The sequence below is a fragment of the Solea solea genome, chromosome 13 (assembly GCF_958295425.1).
Source record: "Solea solea chromosome 13, fSolSol10.1, whole genome shotgun sequence".
NCBI classification, from domain to species: domain Eukaryota; kingdom Metazoa; phylum Chordata; class Actinopteri; order Pleuronectiformes; family Soleidae; genus Solea; species Solea solea.
In genome coordinates, this window is record NC_081146.1 from 18,376,002 (window position 1) to 18,395,402 (window position 19,401).

The 19,401-nt window shown below is 41.4% G+C and overlaps 1 protein-coding gene across 49 annotated transcripts in view; it reads left to right on the top strand.

Moving 5' to 3' along the window:
• Positions 1 to 19,401, top strand: part of rims2a (regulating synaptic membrane exocytosis 2a) — a 120,536-nt gene that overhangs the window by 92,174 nt on the left and 8,961 nt on the right. For 34 of the 49 annotated variants that reach the window (XM_058648826.1, XM_058648832.1, XM_058648838.1 and 31 more), the window contains 3 exons: positions 2,618 to 2,718; positions 5,175 to 5,341; positions 11,601 to 11,845. The exons of 12 other annotated variants lie outside the window; for them this stretch is intronic. In XM_058648826.1, the coding sequence (XP_058504809.1) occupies positions 2,618 to 2,718; positions 5,175 to 5,341; positions 11,601 to 11,845 (513 nt within the window). The remainder of the gene's footprint in view (positions 1 to 2,617; positions 2,719 to 5,174; positions 5,342 to 11,600; positions 11,846 to 19,401) is intronic. 3 more of the 49 variants (XM_058648830.1, XM_058648879.1, XM_058648862.1) reach the window with 1 other exon arrangement.

Below are 19,401 nucleotides of genomic sequence, written 5' to 3' on the forward strand. Positions count from 1 at the left end.
TTTATTTTTCCAGGCTGTCTCCCCACAGTTGCCCCATGCAGAGTCAAGTGGCATCCACTTTTCCTTTTACCCTCCTTTCCTCTTCCCCCCCTCTTCCACTCCTGTTGCCAGAGGTCTCAGGCTTCTGTCCAGCTGGGTACATTAACATCTTTTTTACTGTTTCAGCTCTTTTTTCCTTTAGAGCACAGAACCTCACCTTCCCAACCTCCCTCTTTTTCTAATTTCTGATTAACTTAACTTGTAGCCTCTACCTCAGCCTCACCTGGCCTCACTCCCTCTTGCTCTATTTTGACTTGTCACTGTGCCCATGGTGGAGTTTGTGTGTTCTTGGTGTACTATGATTTTATTTCTTTGTTCTGTGCTTGTTGTGTTGTCATTGTCGTGTCGTATTGTTGTCGCGTTGTGTCCCCCTTCCTCCCTCCCTCCCTCCCACCCTCCCAACCCCTCCATCCTCCTTCTGTTCACTGTGACCCTCAAAAACCTGCCACATTCGGTCCTCACCTCCTCCGTCTATCCCCTTACCCTCCGTGCATCCTCTCACATCCATCGTCCTCTCCTCTGTCTGTGTCTGTCCATTCTGTGATGTGATCCCAGAAGACACGGACTCACCAAGTTGGACGAACTCAGGTCTGTCCCTTCTTCTTCTTCTTTCCCTCCCCCCTTTTCTGACTCGGCTTCCTCTTCTTCTACTACTATTAAATCGGTGTGTCTTCCTGCCTTGCCCTTCCCAATCCACTTCCCTTCATCTCAGTCATCTTTTCTTTTCCTGCTTTGCTTGCCACCATTCTCTGGTGCTGTGTGCACTCTGTGGATGATGTTTCTGTGCTTTTAAAAAAAAAAAATATCATTTCACACTTCTTTTTTTCCCCGCTGTGGACAGACAGTTTGGGCTTTTTCGGTTTATACAAGCATGGTAATGTTCGGTCAGTGTTATTGTTTTGACATGAGACAGGGTGTTATTTTCTACTTTAAAAAACATGACATAGCATCATTTTTGGACTGATTATTTGTCGCCTATTTAAATATATTTCAACAATCAAAAATATCCTTTAGTGCAGGAACTGACTAAAAGACGAAGCATGGTCAAAACATGTGTGTGCTTTAATAAATGACTTCATTAACTCAGATATTTGGACATTCAGAATGTGTTAAGTTTTAGGAAATATAACTTCTCAGATAATATAAAAACATAAAAGACATATTTTTACATTGGGCTACAATAATATTATGGTATTTTGACCGACTACTTTCTGTCCCCTCATAGTGAAAAGCTATGTCCAATCCCAGCACTGATAATCTGATGCAGTTCTATAAAATAAGTCAATAAGAAGCAGTTTTAAATAGAATTGTGTTCTTTTTCAGCCTGAACACCGTGTTTTTAAATGTGGGCATGCAAATGAATGGTATTAATTATAATACGGTCTAGTAGCTGTGGCAAAGCAGTTTTGTTTTCAGTGGATATTTCTTGGACAGTCAAAGTTTCCCCTTAAGACAACATTGTAATCACAACAGTGGTAGTCTTGGCCTGATTAAGTGATTAATTGATTAATTACCATTAATGCACACACACACACACACACACACAATTATAAGCATAGGCCGCAGGATAAAATGACCAGAATCCACCTTTAGCCTCATAGACATGTTTAATTTCAAATTCAGTGGCCGCGAGAAGTAGATAAATAATCCTCATGGGAGAAAATCACCTGTGCATTTCAAACTCCCAGCTTTGGCTTTTTTTTTGTATGTGTATGTGAAGCTATAGGCGCACTCTATGTGGGCATGTCACTCATCTGCACTTTATTTGTCATCGATATCATCTGACACAAAAGTGGAGAGAATGGAGCGACAGCTGAAACAGGAAACAGCTTATAGTTAGTTGCTTTTTTTTTTTTTTTATTAAATATGTACCAGTATTTGTGGTTCATTTTTAGCTGTACAACAATGTGCGTAGTGGCATTATTTCCCTCACAGACCAGGGCTGAGCGTGTGTATTGATTATGGTGTGATGTATTCGTAGTGCAAAAACATGCTAAACTAAGCAAAGTGCTTACACTAAATGTAGGAGAAGATAAAACGGGCAAAATAAGTGTTTGAGTTTTAGCCAAGATGGATGTGTTGGACGATTACTGCGCTCATTTATTTACAGTTGTTGTCAAAGGATTGACATTTATCTAAACGCTCGTGTAAACAAATTTGCAACAAGGTCGACAAACGTGCATTACCGGATGTGGCAAACTTTGTTGACAGTAGTCATTTGGCTTTGTGTTTATTGTGTAGGAGGATTATTGAATTATGCTTTTAATTGGATTTTTAAAAAAAAGAAAAGAAAAAAAGAAATATGGGTGGGATCACTGGTTACAAACGGAGCAGTTACCTTTACAAATCAGCATTTTTTTTTTGGTTTGTGTTTGTTGTGTTCTGTTTGTTGTTTTTTTGTTTTTTTGAGAAACAGCCGACCATTCAGCTTTTTTCTCCATTCGACCTGTCCTTGTCATGGCTCATGGCTTATGGCTCAGCAGAAGCTTGTCTCTCACCACCAACAGTTTGTCCTTCCATCAGGCCTTGGTCACCAAACGAGCTGAGCGTTCTGATCGTCCCTTGTCTCTGTGCTCAGGTCTGGACATGGAGGAGAGGACCAGGCAAATGAAACTGAAGATGAACAAGTACAAGCAGGGAGCTGGCTCTGACTCCAGACTGGAGCAGGACTACCACAAGGTAAGCACATGTCCGTCTGTACTGGATGTGTGCTCCACTTCTCAAACAACATGTGCCTCTGCTATAGTGCTTGCATGGGTGCACTATGCGTTAGCGCCGTATGGCACACTTCGGCCAAGCATGAACACAACATGACACTGATACACGCACGTGCACTGATATTTGCACACAAACAGTCACACAAACAGGACATGTGATAAACACATTCTATTTGGAAAGAGAGAGAATGTTAAATATACAGTATTCCTCTCTTCATATGGATTGTTTTAAGGCAACAGAACTTTCCAGGAACAATGTCCTGTCTTGATGTTCAGGATAATTCACAGAGCGTCTGCTTATTTTTTTTATAATAATTCATGTTCACAAATGTCTTCCAAGGACAAAGTGTGTTTGGAAAAGGCGCTCTGGACCTCTCTTATGTCATTCCTCAATGCTCTGAAATGCACAAACACATTTTCACACACATCCACTGCTGTGCATATGAAAATGGTGTTTTCTGTCCGTCATCTGTGCGCGCCGAGCCTTTAAGGCTTTTGCTGTAAATTGAAGGAATGTGACAGTGAGCGTGTGCAGAGTCAAGTGTTTACTATACTCAGTTCAGCAGAAGTGCTGAGCGTGTTTAGAAATCTCTGCCTGGGTCTGCGTGTCTCACTGCGGTCTGAGCCAGGACGTCTAAGACAAAGACTCTGTGTCCAGCTCTCCTTTTAAGTCCGTGTTATGAAAACTCTTGCATTAGAAGCTCCCGCTGTGTCTGCTAAGAGTCTATAAAAAGCAGATTAAGCTCAGTTGTCCTTGACTGTTGAACATTATCCTGCTTGGAAATGCCATTGACAAAACAATGCTCTCACTATTATTAAACAAGACCTCTGAGTGCCTGGTCTTAAACCGCAGCGTAATGCTGAACAGTTACTGTAACACCCAGTTTAGCTTCTTTTACAGTAAACATTCCACTAGAAGGACACACACAGAGGATATTTTATACACATCGGGTATCACAAATTTTCTTGGACTGGATATGTGCCAAGGGTTGTCATCCCTGATCAGATGACCTTCCAAGGAAGTACCAGTGCAGAGCAAGTTTAAGGGGGAAAAAAAAATAAATAAAAGACTGTGTAAAAGCCAACTATATGTCACAGGCCATCTGGCGTCCAGTGCTGGAGACAGAGAACATTCCTGCATTTGAATTTTAATAAAGTAAAAACATCTATAACTAGATTGGCAGTACATATGTCTACCAAGGCCAAACAATCCTACACAGTCTGTCCAGCTCTGAACAGACAGACAAAAAAGTAAACGGTTCAATACTTTGCACCAAATTTACATCACAAAACCATTGACGTGTCAGATTTTTACTTCCTGAGAAACTGTCTGAAAAGTATAAAGTGCCTCTTTAACAGGATTAATGAGCCTAAAGTTACAATCCTCCAGTGAAATGTCTCAGAACAGTTGCTGACAAATAAGATAAATATAATTATTGTAGAATATATTGTGTCCATAGTACTATAAATAGTCTATAGTACAAGAAGTATTATGGACCCAATTTACTAATATTCTGCTATGCATTGTATTATTGGATTTTTCTTTCATTTTAGTAGAATTCAGAAGCTGAAGTAAAAATTTCCACTGTTGTTAATATTGTATTTAAACACATTAGATTATGTAATGTACATAATGGAAATGGGAAAATTGCATTAAGAACCAGAAACTACAGAATGTATAAGGGCCAATGACTCGAGGTGTGTTTGTGTGTTTGTCAATTCATGACGTACTTTATGATTTCAAAGATTGGTTCTGCCTTAATGTTTAATCTTTGTGGACCTTGAAAAGTGACTCATTATATTTCAGATGAATATACAGAAATAAAAAGGAATAAAAACAATGGATTTTCCTTAAAAAGTAGGTGAGTGCTTCAAGTGTGTTGCAGTGCACGATATTCAGTAAAGTATTGAGTATTTCAAAAGGTTTCAGTTATTAGAAGATGGAAATCGATCTTCAACAAACAGATATAGTTTAAGAGCTCGCCTCTAAATCATCAGATCATACTAAGTTACCACACTGTATTCCACATTGTGAAGTACTGAACTTTCCGCTGGGTATTTTTATTCTCCTTAAACAAGCGGAGGCAGAGTACAATCTGACCTTTTGAAAGAGGCACACGTGATTGGCAACATGCAGAAATATCATCGCACTTTCTGTCGTCTTCTCCGTGAGCTCCACTAATGAGTCTTCACCTCAGCAGCAGAACTTATCCCGATCATTATTTGTCCTTGTAATAATCTAAAGGCTCGTGAGTGGTGTTATAGAGCAGTCCTTACCCTTTCGTCTCGTTTTATGTTAAACTCTTGTTTCTCTTTACCACACTGTGCATCTTTGTGTGTTTACATGACGTCATCCACACCATGATAATAAACTTTGGATCTAATTTGCTCTTTTTTTTTTGTTTCCCTGCTCTGCAGCGTTCTGGCAGAGATCCGCGGGGCTCGGATAACCTGTCGGCCAAGTCGTCGGACAGCGATGTAAGCGACGTGTCCGCTGTGTCGAGAACCAGTAGCGCCTCTCGGTTCAGCAGCACGAGCTACATGTCTGTCCAGTCCGAAAGACCACAAGGAAATCGCAAGATCCGGTAGGCTCAGATCCACACACATCCATTCACTCTGAAAACGTCTTCACGCTGTTATCAGGAATGGGCAAATCCTCCCCTCAGCTGTGAACTTTTCTTTGCATACATGTAGCCACTTTCAGGCAATTCCATCCGTGAAATTGTTTGCACTTGGTTAATTAAAAGAAGAGAGAGCACCGTCTGTCGCTCTCTCTCTGCGGTGAGTTCAGGTTTGGCTCTGCTTTACAAACATCTGGAACCAAATGGTTGAACTCAACTCATTCAGGCTGTTGGGGGAAGTTTGTCCATATCTGGCAACAAACACTGTAACAGAAACCACATTTCATATCTTTGGGTGTCATCTCACTCCAAAGCAAAAAAAGAAGAAATAATAAATTGCATGGCGCCTTGCAGAAAGTCTGCATTTCTGTTTTCTATTATTATCATCACTCAGTCTGCTTTTGAACTTGGCTGGACTCTGTCTCTGTGTTTGTCTCTTGTTCTATTCTTAACTCTGTTCATGCTTCTTTTTTTTTTGGCTTTCTCTCTGCTTTGCATGTGCTTCCCCGTTTTGCCTCGATCTATGTCTTCAGTCTTCAGTTGCGATCAAGGAGCCTGTCTCGGGAAGGGGACGAGCACTTAGGAGAGGTTCAAGAGGAGGTGGAGGTGGGAGAGGGAGGAGGGGGAGGAGGAGGAGGGAGGGATAGTAAAGAGCGTAGGATGCAGGGAGGGAGAAAGGAAGCAGGGGGCGAGGTAGACACAGACAAGGAGCATGAGGAGGATTTGTTGGAGAAAGAAGAGGACTTTCACCAGAGGAGTATCTCAGAGACTGACCTCAGGTAACTTGTGTGGCAGCCTCCGATTGTAGACTCCTACTAACAACCTAGCTGACCTGTAGCTCCCAGTGACCGACTGATTCTGCACGTTTATTTGAACAAGTGTTGTGACTATCCTACACCCTTTTCCCCCGTAATAATTACACACATTTGGTCCTATTAAACCTCACCAGTACTGAAGCAGACAACATTTTGACACATTAAAAGTAAATAAAGATTAACATGGACACAACTGAAACAGCCCTTTCTGCTCCGAGAACCAGCGACTATAGGACTATAAGATTATTGTGAACAGATTGATGGTGAAACACTTAAAACCTACAGTTGCTGCATATGGAGGTGGAAGTGGGGCCTAGGTTGGACTGTAAGTGGGACAATGGAAGAATAATGGGAAGGAATATGAATATATACCCATTGTGAGTGACTCATAAACAGCTAATCTCTGTATTATTAGTGTTATTAGTGCTGGACAGAAAAGATAGTGAAAGACAATTCAACAAAAATCACTCATCCACAGATTTCACTGTCAATATATTTTACATTTTTCACAACTTCAGCTCTGTAAATCATCCTGATTGACTGAGATGTTGCCTCAGCAAAAACACACATAAAAAAGCAGTCGATTCATCGGCTTTCTTTCATCCCATTGCACCAAAACAGTTTTGGTGACCTTTGCCTCGTGTGCCATTCTGGAGGAGTGAGACGCCTTAGTGCAGGGACGTTAGCATTAGCTCTTCATATGTAAGCTCGTAGCATGAAATAATTATAATTATCTTTTGTCATAAATCATACACGTACACAGCATGTGGATGCATGCACTGTGGAACACTTTAGTTGTAACATTTTCACTGGCTATAATTATCATGACACACTTTCACGGTGGCCACAGGAGAGTGCAGCTTCGTTTGTGAGCAGCGCTCGACTTGCAGAAATTAAAAACAATTAATAAATAAATAAATAAAGTCTGTCAGGCAGATGCATAAACAGACTGATTTGGAGTCCTTCAGCGGGATACAGACTGAGCTCATGCTCCCAATAAGATGTCCTCGCTTTCAAATCACATTCACAGCAGGACCTTAGTTAGTTCTTCTTACCAGCTCGAGTGCGGCTCAGCGTCTCCTTTGGAAAACGCATCAAGATAAAAGCTGTAAGATTAAACCCTCTTAAGTGTGATTATCCCTGCTGGTCAACGGTGCACGGTACACTACAGTATATACAGGTAGAGGACTGTGACATTATGGTTTCAGATTATGGCGCATTTTCAGATACAACAGTGTCCTGTAGCCGCTGCTAGTTTTCTTTCAGGCTGTGTCGTCTGCTGTGTTGCTTTGCTGTTTGTGTGTGCGGCTCCCTGCTGAGGCGCTTCATCAGTATTTTGTCTGTGTATTCACATGCTGTCCGAGTCCCACACTGTCCCTGTGCACCTGCAGCTTGTCGACCCAAATCCCGCCCCCCTTCCCCCCCTTTCGTCTTCCTCCTTCCTCCTGCTACTTCTAGAAAACCCCCTGAGAACATTTCACCTTCTCTCTGTAACACCACACACTCTCCACCGGCACTGGAAACTCTAATCCTTGTGATTGTAAAGAGTACTTGAGGAAATATTTTCAATTCTGACTTAATATTCCAATCAAAATAAAAGAGAAATTGAAATGCTGACATGCTCCAGACAGCTACAGTACGAATCGATACGCTTTTACAACATTAAATCATGGATACAATCAAGCTCATAAATCAATAATAGAAGTAATAAGAATGTTTTTTTGTGTGCTTCTGCCATGTGTGATGCTTTTTTGTTGTTGTTTCGGCCACACCGGGGGAAGAGTAGTGTAGTAGTGCAGTCATTTTGCAAAAAAGCCAATGAGCCATCGCTGGGATTTATGTAAATCAGTTAGTCAAGTAAGTTCATGAATTAAAGGTCCAGTGTGTAAGATTTTGCCACATCTATTGGTGAATATCATCAGTGCAGATATTTAATATTCATTCCATTTCTGCCAAATGGAAATAATTTCACCTAAATCTTTAATAAGTAACAAAGAAAGTACAGTTTTAAATGATTGGTCTTTTTTGTTCTAATGGCATTATACTTTAATTGGAATAACAACACTCAATAAAACCAAAGACCACATTTTAAAGCTTGCTGTATTCAACTTAAATCACTTAAGCGGAATACACTGTTTTAATATGCACAAACCATTATTTCCTCACAACTTTTCAAACTAGTGTTATCAAATGATATATTTAAATTGAGCTGTGTTATGTTTTTAGCAGTGTGAAATGCACTGCTAATAAATAGTCTCTTCTTTAATCTGACGCACATCAGCCTGTAAAATGAACCTTTAACAGTTGACTCAATCTTGTGGCTGCTTCTGTAATTACTCAATCAATCATGTGTCTACATGCGATTGGGGGGGAGGGGAGCAAACAACCATGTAATTGATAAGATGCAACTAGATGCCACATGTTTTCATCACTACTCGTCTACGCACCGTGTATGAGCAATAGAGCGGCGCGATTCGTCAGGAATTGCTGCGAGCTGCATTTACTTATGACTCATCTCTTATGTATTTAGGCCACAGTGTAAATATGCATCTGCTACACATTAAACAGGCATGTCCAATCTGGCTTTGTGTACAAGCATCAATAGTGGGCCATGTGTGTTTTTAGTCAGACGGACCTTTCACCGCACAGAAAGGCTCTTCGGGATGTCAGGTGCTTTCCATCAGCACTTTTAGATCCCACATCATCTCTTCTCCACCGTGGCGCTTTCCTTCGTCCAATGTTGTTGCCAGGGTAACGGTTCATTCATGTGAGGGAGAGTAAAGACTGGTGTTTTGAAGGCCAGAGTCTGGCCATTACTAAGAGGAAGGGGGCGATGTGTACTTTAACCTCCTCTCCACCTTCACCGCTCAACAACAGCTTGTCTGGTAAATGGAGGAAGAGAGCCGTCGCTGCATTACCTCTGCAGCTGGTGATAACGCTTCAACGCAAGCCCCAGACTCTCTGCTCGCTCCAGTCTCTCTGCTCGCTCCAGTCTCTGACGAACAAAACTTTGTCGCTGATTTGACAGCCATGTGGGCATACTAATGCTATGGCTGGGGGCACAGTTGCCGTGGAAACCCATATTTTCTGCCTCACTTGATTAAAAGGCACTGATCTTTCACGGGGAAGATGAACAAGATGAGGGCTTGAATGTGTTCGGACCGTGCGTGACTTTTCATAATAAGGGGATTTGCCCCTGAAGAGTCTAATATACAGTACTGTGCAAACGGCCACCATTGGATTTGTTGTTTTAACAACGCTATAATGACCACACAGTATCATTATTTCTCACTTTGTTGGGACACATCCAGAAAAATGTTACTGGTAAAACATGTGTTCATCCTACTGCATTTACATCAACTCATGGACAGTTTGCGACAATGTAAGACCACCTTTCAGTCACATCATTCCAATCCAAATGTCAAAGATCACAAAACTTGACAAAGCTGGTTCTAAGACACCGTGGTGACCACAGTGCACTGCCACGTTTCTCAGTGATTTTTGGTTTAAATACAACTACATTTATCTGATGTAGATGTGGTTTTATTTAAAGATGGAGCCTTGTTCACAGAGGACCTTTACGGAAGACATCACCCAGGATGTAATTAACTCTATCAACAACAACAACCGCTTTTGCGAGACAAAGCAATTCCATGGTGTTGTCTCAGGAACACCTTGTCCTGATGAAGATACAAGTTGTGTGTGTGTAATCTGCATCTGTAACACCGTGTTCTTTGGTGGCTGAGGTTAAACACCAGAAAATCCCCAAGAGATGGTTCATCTTTTACCGAGCGGGAACGTTCAGTTCACACAGAGATTGTCCTGAGTGCCAAGATTTGTGGAATGAGGTGGTAGAAGAGCTGTGGGTCTCAATGTATTGTTATATGCACTTACTGTATGGGACACACGATGGAGTCGTGAGTAGTGGAGTAGATCCAGGTTGGTGACCCCTTTGGAACGAGGGCGTTTCTGTCTGGAGTTTGCATTTTTCTACCCCACCTTCCGATTTATATCAGCTGGGATAAATGGGTATATCTTGCATCTAGTTAGAGATTATCGAATCTCTTTAAAAAACATCTCACAGAGCATGAATTGTTATTCAGGCCTGAGCAGATTCCCCTTCACTGGGTAATTACTTGTGGAGGCAGCGATGACCTCTTCGCTGTATGTAATGAAAAAGGCAGGATAATCTCCCTCTGTCGAGCAGCTGAAATATGGTGATAATCCCCCTTTGTTGAGCACATGAAATATGGACTCACTGTGAAGACAGGGTAAAAGTGTAGTTTAGAAATGTCACCTGTAGCACATCAGCCCTCGTGTTGTCTGGCGTCGAGACCCTTGAGGTCTGATGCAAACTGATCAAAACCACTAATCCCCATAATCAATATTTATTTGATAAAGTATACTTAGCTGAAGCAGAAGCTGTTTCTGTTTAAGATAATTTCATTTATGAACGGTTCCTATCAGATACTGCAGGAAGAGCTGTAACACACAACTTTTTCCAATTTGTGTGCAGTGTAGTGTAAATGTTTTAATGTGTGATCATGACGCCAGAGAAGATCTTTAGCAGTAGAAAAGAAACTGTGGAAATAAAAGAAAATTGCATTTCCTATTATATACTTACAGCGCACACTGTATACTAATATACTTATTATGTTTTTGTCTTTACATAGAGTTGAATTTAGTTTTTCTTTTATTATAATTTTTTTTGCCTTCAAGATGTCTGAGCTTCAGGCAACTAGGAAATGATTTTTTTTTTACAAACAATTTCAAATTCATTTAAAAGCAGAACTTGATTTACTTGACTTGCTGTTCTGGAGCTTTCAGCGCTATCACACAAATCCTCAAAAAAGTTAGGGGATTGTAGATGTTCAAATTTCAAGGACTACATGTCCATTTTCACTAAGCATTTCAGAATCTGTAAAATAATTACAGGACACATAGTTTTTTTTTTTTTTTTTCTGGGCACAAGAACAATAAACACAGCGAAGAAGAAGAAGAAGTAGACGGGAAAAAACAACAACTTTGACATTAAACACAGAGAAACACTGCTTACAGGAAAAAAAAATCCACTGGGCCAATTAAAAAAACAACAACAAAAAGAGAGCAGTGGACAGTGGAGACACATTCACGTCATTTTACATCTTAAATTGAATGAATAATCATAAACAAATTGCACTCCAGCCACTTAAAAGCCTAAACTCTACTGCCATAACCTCCTGTACCTGAACTCTGTCCTTTTCTCCCTTTCACCCCACACCTTGTCTTTTCCCTCTCCTCTCCTTTCATCTGGTGTCCACTCCTAATCTGTCCTCCTCCATCATCTCTCCTTCCACATCCACTGGCCTCCTCTCTCCTCTGCCCTGTCCTCACCTGCCTCCCCCTCTATCAATGGCGGTGGCTGACAGTGACTTTGCATCCAAAATGAAAAACAGGCAAATGGGCACGTCGGGCGGGATGAACATCACCAAGAGCACAAGCATCAGCGGCGACATGTGTAACCTGGAGAAGACGGACGGCAGCCAGTCGGACACGGCGGTCGGCACGGTAGGCACTGATGACAAGAAGAGGCGCTCCAGCATTGGTGCCAAAATGCAGGCCATGGTTGGCATGTCACGCAAGAGCAGGAGCACCTCTCAGCTAAGCCAAACAGGTAGGACAACCACTCTAGTGTACGTGTGTGTTCCTGTGGGCTCATCTGTCCTGTGGCTTCCTGTCGTGTTGTTGTCTGTGTCGTTTTTCTGTGTTAAATGTTGATTTCTAACACTGCTGCTCTCTCCTCTCCAGTTCTTTCTTTTCCCATGTTTAATAGTAGGGTTCTGGACATGGGGGAAAAAACAGGTGGAAGACTTCTTACAACTTTGATCTATTTTTTTTTTTTTTCTAGGTAACAACTCTCCTGGAAATTCTCCCGTCTCCATACAGCTTCCTTGTTTTGTTTTTTCTTGCCTTTCCTATTCCTTTCTACCTCTTTCTACCAAGCTGATGATTTATTGTGTTTCCGCGATGATAATAATTTATCGTTTCATTCGGAAAGTGCTTCGTTGCTATAACTATAACAGCTTTGCTGATCACGTTTTGTCACCTTTTTTTCAAACATATGTTGTTGCTTGTATTTGTGTCTCTGAGTGCATGTGAGAGTGGGTGCACATGAGCGATATAGGTACAAAGGGGCATCTTGTGTTTTCATATGAATACAGGAATAGATATATATATAAGAAAAATGATGGTGGAAAGATTGCTGCTGCTTTCACTTTCTTGTCAAAAAATCATTTGCGGGGGTGGTTGAGCTGCTTTGACTGGTGCCAGACACACAGTGGAGCAGGTGGTGTGCCGTCACTGCTGTTCATGTGAATTGCTTTTTCACTTCCTCTATTCAACCTCACAATTGTCACTAATAACTTTCTGTCCAGATCTGACTTGCCAGCAAAGCAGAGGGTCATAGATCAATATTTAGCAATTGATGTGTGATGAAGGTGAGGGGGAGAGTGGAGCTGGGCGATGCACTCACATGGTGCTGCACCGCTCCACTCCACCAGCTCGTGATTTGACTCGCACGTGAGTGGTTGCATCTTTTCTCGGAGTAATTCATTACTACTAATTGTTAGGCCGCTGACCCAATCCATTACTTTTATTGCACTGGAAAGGGTTTTTATTTATGTTATGGTTATTGGAAGACAGAGGATTATTTTATGATGCAGCTCTTCATGTCTAGTGTTGCTGACTTTTAGTAACAATAATGATAATAATAATAATAATAATAATAATAATAATAATAATAAACTTTATTTGTTTAGCACCTTTCATACAAGCATTGCAGCTCAAAGTGCTTCACAATAAAAGGAAAATAAATACAACAATAAAACACAACGCAGGGTGGAATGAAAAGGAAAAAGTCTAAAGTCAAAAAGTTAAAACCCTGTTTTTTTGTCACCTTATTAACGAGGGCTAAGTCATTGAACAAGACCACTGTTCTGGCCTTCACTTGTTCTAGGAGCAAAGAAATGATCCATTTTTAACATTTTTCACACAATCACAGGAACAAAGTCACACACACACACACACACACACACACACGGGTGCACACACTCTCACTCTCGCCCCATGCGGACGGCACACACAACGGCACGTTTTAATCCAGCACAATATCAATAGATCACTCAGTGCCTCTGAGTGCTTCGGATTGAGTTTGTGGGGGAACGAGGATGCATCTGTCATGTGATCTGTGTATTTGGTTGTGCGCTGCCAAACTGCCTTCTGCCCCACTTTGCTGTGCACTCTCCAGGGAGGCTCATCGACTTCTATAAGGGTGCAATCAAAGGATGGCCCACTTTAAGAGGCTGCTTGGCACTTTGTGTGTGCGCACTGCCCAGTGCTGGGGGTGAGTGAGTCGATCAGCCAAGCAAAACAACTCTGGTATAGACGAACACTGGTTAGTCAGCTAGAAATGGACGTGTTCCCAGGTGGCCACCGTGAAGAACATGTACACTGTTCTTTGTCTCCTCGTGAGGCACTTGACTTTTCAGGAAACACAACTAAAGGACTAAATAACTAAAGGATTCATGTTGCCTTAATAAACGTGTTGCATAGTTTGCACACGAGTCAATAACAGGATCAGATACTGAGTGTAAAGGGACTGCAATCTCTGCAAGGCATCCACTTTTTGATTAACAAGATAAAAATAGAGGTTGCTGCTGAGATGTGTTCATTATTCAGTTCATTCTGATCTCTTTCAATCATCCAAAAGAAAAAAAAACAAAACCAAAAGGTATGTTTTAATTAGCTGTTGAGAGGGAGGTGAAGCGCAATAACACTCCTGTAATAAATAAAGCAACCAAAAGTTCAAGAAAGAATTAAGGGAAACTTTTTTCTGTGAAGTAATTATATTGCTAGCGACGTGGTTGCCAAGCAACAGTTGGCAGCCCAACTTTGATGGAGGATTTAGAGTTTGACTTGTTGTGCAATTTTAGAATGATTGTGATGATTGTGACTTTGTTAAAGATAATGTTAATTCATGCTGAAGCTCTGCATGTTGTCATTTAGAGCTGATTGTATTAAAGTGGTTGTCATAAGCAGCGTCGGGTTGATTTATTGTGTTCATTGTCCCATTCAACATTCAGCAATCCTCTTGTCCGTAGTACATTAGGTTGTAAGCGTTCAGTAGAGAGCCAATTATTCCTCATACAGCACAGACAGAGCTGCTGCTGCTGCTGCTGCTGCTGCTGCTGCTGCTGCTGCTGCTGCTGCTGCTGCTGCTGCTGCTGCTGCACAGCCTGACTCAGCTGAAACCGTGCAGCAGCAGCATGTCGAATGTTGCAAACCAATTGAAAATGAATTTCCATATACTTATCTGCAGAAAGGAAACTTGGCATCTAGAAACAGACTTTAAACTACTGTCGGTGATTCCAGCGCATGTAAAATATCCTGAATATTGACTCAAAATCTTATGGCTGTCTGAGGTTTATGGGTTTTTTTTGGTCCTCACAAAGACTGTGCGAAAGTCTTAGCCCAATTATTTCTCAGTCACTTTATTGGAGCACATCCAGAATATACGGGAGAGTCTTGAAATTAAAACTAAATAAATAAATAGCACGACCGAATAGCTTCTCTACTAACAGCTGTATTGGAACCTTGGTTCATGTTACTGGAAAACCCCGTGTTTGTACTATTTCATGCTGTGTGTCTATTACACCAGGTTTATTCCAGACGTGTCTCGAGCGTTACACAAACATGATGTAGCGCGAGTGAAACTGATTGACAGTTTGCTAATATATGAGACCAACCTTCAGTCACATCGCTCCAATTTAAACGATTAACTTTTTTTTTATCTCTTAACTCCTCCTCTGTACACCAGCTGAATACATCATTGTGTATGAGTACATTGCTCCCTCTATCGTAGTCAGTAATGATCCACAATATTGGACCATCCATAGTGTGTTGTTGTCACAGTTAGGACAATAAGAATCATTTTGTTTTATGCAGAGAAGGAGTTGTCTTGTGTGTGGTGAATGTAAAGCCTCCTCCTCAGCACTGTGCAGAACACTGTGCTGCCTGTCTTTATGTTAATTAATCGGTCTTTTCTACAGTATGTATTAAACATGCTAATTCTCCCTCACCCTGGCCATTATGAATATTCAGTCCAATGTATTTGTTTGTTTTCTGCTTCACGACTCGAAGGAATGAATAGTCGGTGTATGAGGGATCTTCATTTTTTGTTTGTTTGAAATATCGTACTCAATCTGTTTAAGTAGGTCTACTCCTTAATACCTTCTGTCTTCGACAACATTAAAGAGGAGAGCATGAGTGGTGTGGATAATGCAGGAAATGATCAGAGCAAAAATAAGAAGAAATAAGAAAAAGACTGAATCAGTGGGGAGGATTCTGAGTATTTGGTGTGTCAGTAACATCTAGCTCTCTGTTTCTCCTGAGCACAGGCTCCAGAACTGTTGGGTTTGTCTCAGTGTCCCACAGTGTCCCACTTTTTGTGACCTGACATGAAAAGGAAGACCCTCTCTAAAGCAATAGGTCTGGTTTTCATACAGTAATTCATCAATTGAACTCTTTACCAAGATTTGAACGAAAGCTTTGGTGAAAGAGAGAGCGAGCGTTTCATTAGGCGACCTTACTGTCCAAGCATCCATTACTCAAATATATGGCTGCCTGCTCCCTCCTTGCTGCTCTCTCCCTGTTTCGTCACACGCTGACGTGTTTTTGGACTTCTAAAGTCTTCAAGCAGACCGTTTCGTAGGTGGTGAAATAGCTGAACTTTGCGCTTTCAGCCGAGGTAATTTGTCTTCGGCGTTCACTTGTGCGCCTGTCTCAGCAGCCCCTCCACTCGCTGCTGAGGCTGCTAATTAATCTCCTCTGGGGCCGAAGCAGACTCTGCTGCTCTCAGAAAGATGCACGAAAAGAACACAACAGCACAGATAGAAGTGAGGCTGTGGGACACCTGGGCCCCACTGTGCCCCGTCCTGCTTTCCTCCTTTACTCAGTCTCTCATTTAGTCCTGACTGACACAATATCATTTCTGTGTTCTTCATTTTCATCCCACCTTTTCCCACAAGACTCACTGAATCCTTTTCTGTCCATCAGTCCTCTCTATAAGTCCTCCCACTCCGTTAAGAATCCACAGAGGGATCTGAGACACTTAATCAGCCTGAGCTCTCAGTGGAGCATCTCTGCAGTGACCTAAATGTGTGTGGGTACACACTCGGCGTTGTTCTGCTTTTTAAAGTTTCAAATACTATAAATGGATCCACTGTAATTTACTGAGAATGATTAGCACCAGGACCAATAACCTACATTCACGCACTTATAGGAATAGAAGTTTTTCCTCCAGACTGCGCTCCATGGTTTTTCCACTGAAATGTATTGTATCCAGAAATTATAGTTTGGTGTTAACTGTCACACTTGGCTGTTTCACTTTGGCACTGATGAACACGCTGGCAAGTTCACACCAAAAAAAATAAAGGAGTTTGGAACACAAGCGTTTTATGTGTCAATGTAAGCTGTAGGCGAGTAGAAACCAGACCGGTTCTCTGAGAGCACCACGGTTCTGAACAGAACTGGAGCCCAGATGGGAAGCGTGCAGGTGCTTGGCGGTGTAAAAGTGCTGACTGAGGACTTGGACCTGAGTCTGTTCTGGTTAACAGTTAACTTTGTGAACTTTAGAAACCCCAGCATAGTACACCTGTAAAGCCCATGGTTAACTCCCCCCCCAGTCGCAATTGCGTACAATTATGCCTCAATTGAATCGACTACAGTATGTGCTGTCGGATGTTAATGCAAAAGAGGGCTTTGTTTTTGCAGGTGCATGGTTTCGGTTTCCATGGTCACCATACAGTTCGTCTCACGTGCACCTGCAGCAGAAACATGAGGAGAGCATGAGACCAGAAAGACAAATCTGGGCTGTAATTATATGGGAAAGAAAGTTGCAGTTCAAAAGATCACAGCACGTTTTTGTCCACCCTGATACGAGTGTGAGTCTAATTTCACTGTTCGAGCTGACTGACACTCTATTACACTATTATATTTTCCCCCTACACATTCTGAAGGTAGCATGCTCTTCACTGTCCTTATCAATTGATTACTCTCACGTGGTGTTAGAGATTTTTTATTCTCAGTAATTGTTGCATTAGTCACTTGTGACTTTATGTGGATTCAACAGCTGCGATGCGACTGTCAGAGGTGGTGGACTAAATGAATTGTTTTCACACTGAGAGCGGTGCGCGGCGTCTCTCCGAGCAGACAGTGTACTTTGTATTACCCGACTAATTATCCAATGTTCTTGTTTTCGAGATGTTATTTTCTATTTGGTGGTTATTAAGAGCGAGCATAAATCAGATGTGGCACCAGCCAAGCATGAAGATCCATTGATAACTAACTGATCCTGGATAAAGCTGCATGGACAGTATCGCAGCAAGCTGCAGAAATGAAATGCACATTTTAAGTAGAGGAACAAACCGTTGCTCCTGATGGTGCTTTTGTTCTTTTTTTATTTTTTAGTTGTTTCGCTCTTCAACACATGAGACCACACAACAGTCTCTGTTCAATGCCATTTAAGCACTGTGTTGAAATATACAGATTACACTACTGTCATTTGAGCAGGTCATCAGGTTCTTTTAAAACCCAGGCAGTGTTTGCTTATCCAAAAAAATTAATTATCTTAATGTAGCCGGCAGCATGAGCTCAGCTTAAAAACTGTCGATTCATTCTCTAAACCTCCACCAGCTGCTCAGTGTTTTTTTTTTTTGCCTGCAGAGCGGCTCGCGCTCCTCTGTATCGCCATTGACTTGCCTGCGGTTTGTGATACACTTGTTGTCTTTCCATCTGAACTCGACTAAAAATGAACTTCCACCCTGCAGTTTTAGCTTTTTAACTGCTGCTAAAAATACCGAACACACTGGACTTCCTCTTCAGATAGTTTATTTTTCATTTAAGAGCTGACGGGCACTTCTCTGTCGCTGTTCCTTTAAAGAGGAAGCGTGGTCAGTTTCATCATGGAGCATGAGAAGGAGGTTTTTTTAGGACTTGATGAGAATGGTTCGAAACTTAGTATGAGAGAAGTATGAGATGTAATCATGCTCTGATGACGACATGTATGTGTCGCAGTTTCTAAACACGTGGGGAGATTGTGTGTGTCACACTTATTTCGCCGGGGCTGCACTGATGTAACCGATGATATTTCGTAAGCAGCATTTTGATTCCCCTTGTCTCTTTTGTTAGCGCTCTATGTTTTACAACTAAGTCAAGGGAGGTTTGTAATAACATGGTAAAAGTATGGTAAAAAAGTGTGTTATACTTGACATGTATATACTTATACATTAACTTGTTTTGCTTTCCAATAATGCTGTTGTTCTACATTTCTGTGGCTCACTGTGGTGTCAACTATACTGTACACTATCCAATCACCAGGAAATGGATTAAATATGTATATGTGTATTTAATTCATAGGAAAAGGGCTTTTACACCACAATTAGTGGTTTACGCAAGGTTTTTAAACATAAAAACACTTATAAGTCAACGGATTCCTTTCCCATTTCCAGGAGAAGCATTTGTCTTTCTGGTTGAGTCATTTTTGACATCGGAAACGTGCCGTGAATCACCAAACATGCATCACACAACAGAAGGAAGCAAAATGGAGAACCTAAGATCTATAAATATAAATGTATAAACACCTTAAGCAGTCAAACCTGGATTGCTGTGTGATTAGTGTGGATCAAAAAAACCTTTCACGCTGCGAAAGGTGCCGACTGGTGCAGACCCTGTGACAAGACTGTCAAAACAACAGAATTGATGGTGAAATGACTGTGTCCGCTCTGGCGTTGTGTAAATGTTCCTGCTGATCAGAGCTGGAGCCAGTAACATAGTGTCCAACACAGAGTCATTTGATCTTGGAGTGAATCAGATTGTATCTATTCTCATTGCAGACAGTGGACAATGGGAAATATGGCTTCAATTGTTATAATGGAACTATTTCAGAGAAGAAAGCTAAGATATTGCACCTGAAAGCCACTTTTGAACCCAAACAAATGAGTTGGATTAACGATAAATGTGTTATCGCATTAGCTATAGCAACTATATAAAGCTAGTCTAGTTTTATGGCCAATGAAAATGAGGAAAATGAATCATTTAATTTGCAAACTGAAAGACAGACTGTGACTTGTTTTGTAATTGCAGTTATTTCAGGTGACTCTGCTCATCATACTT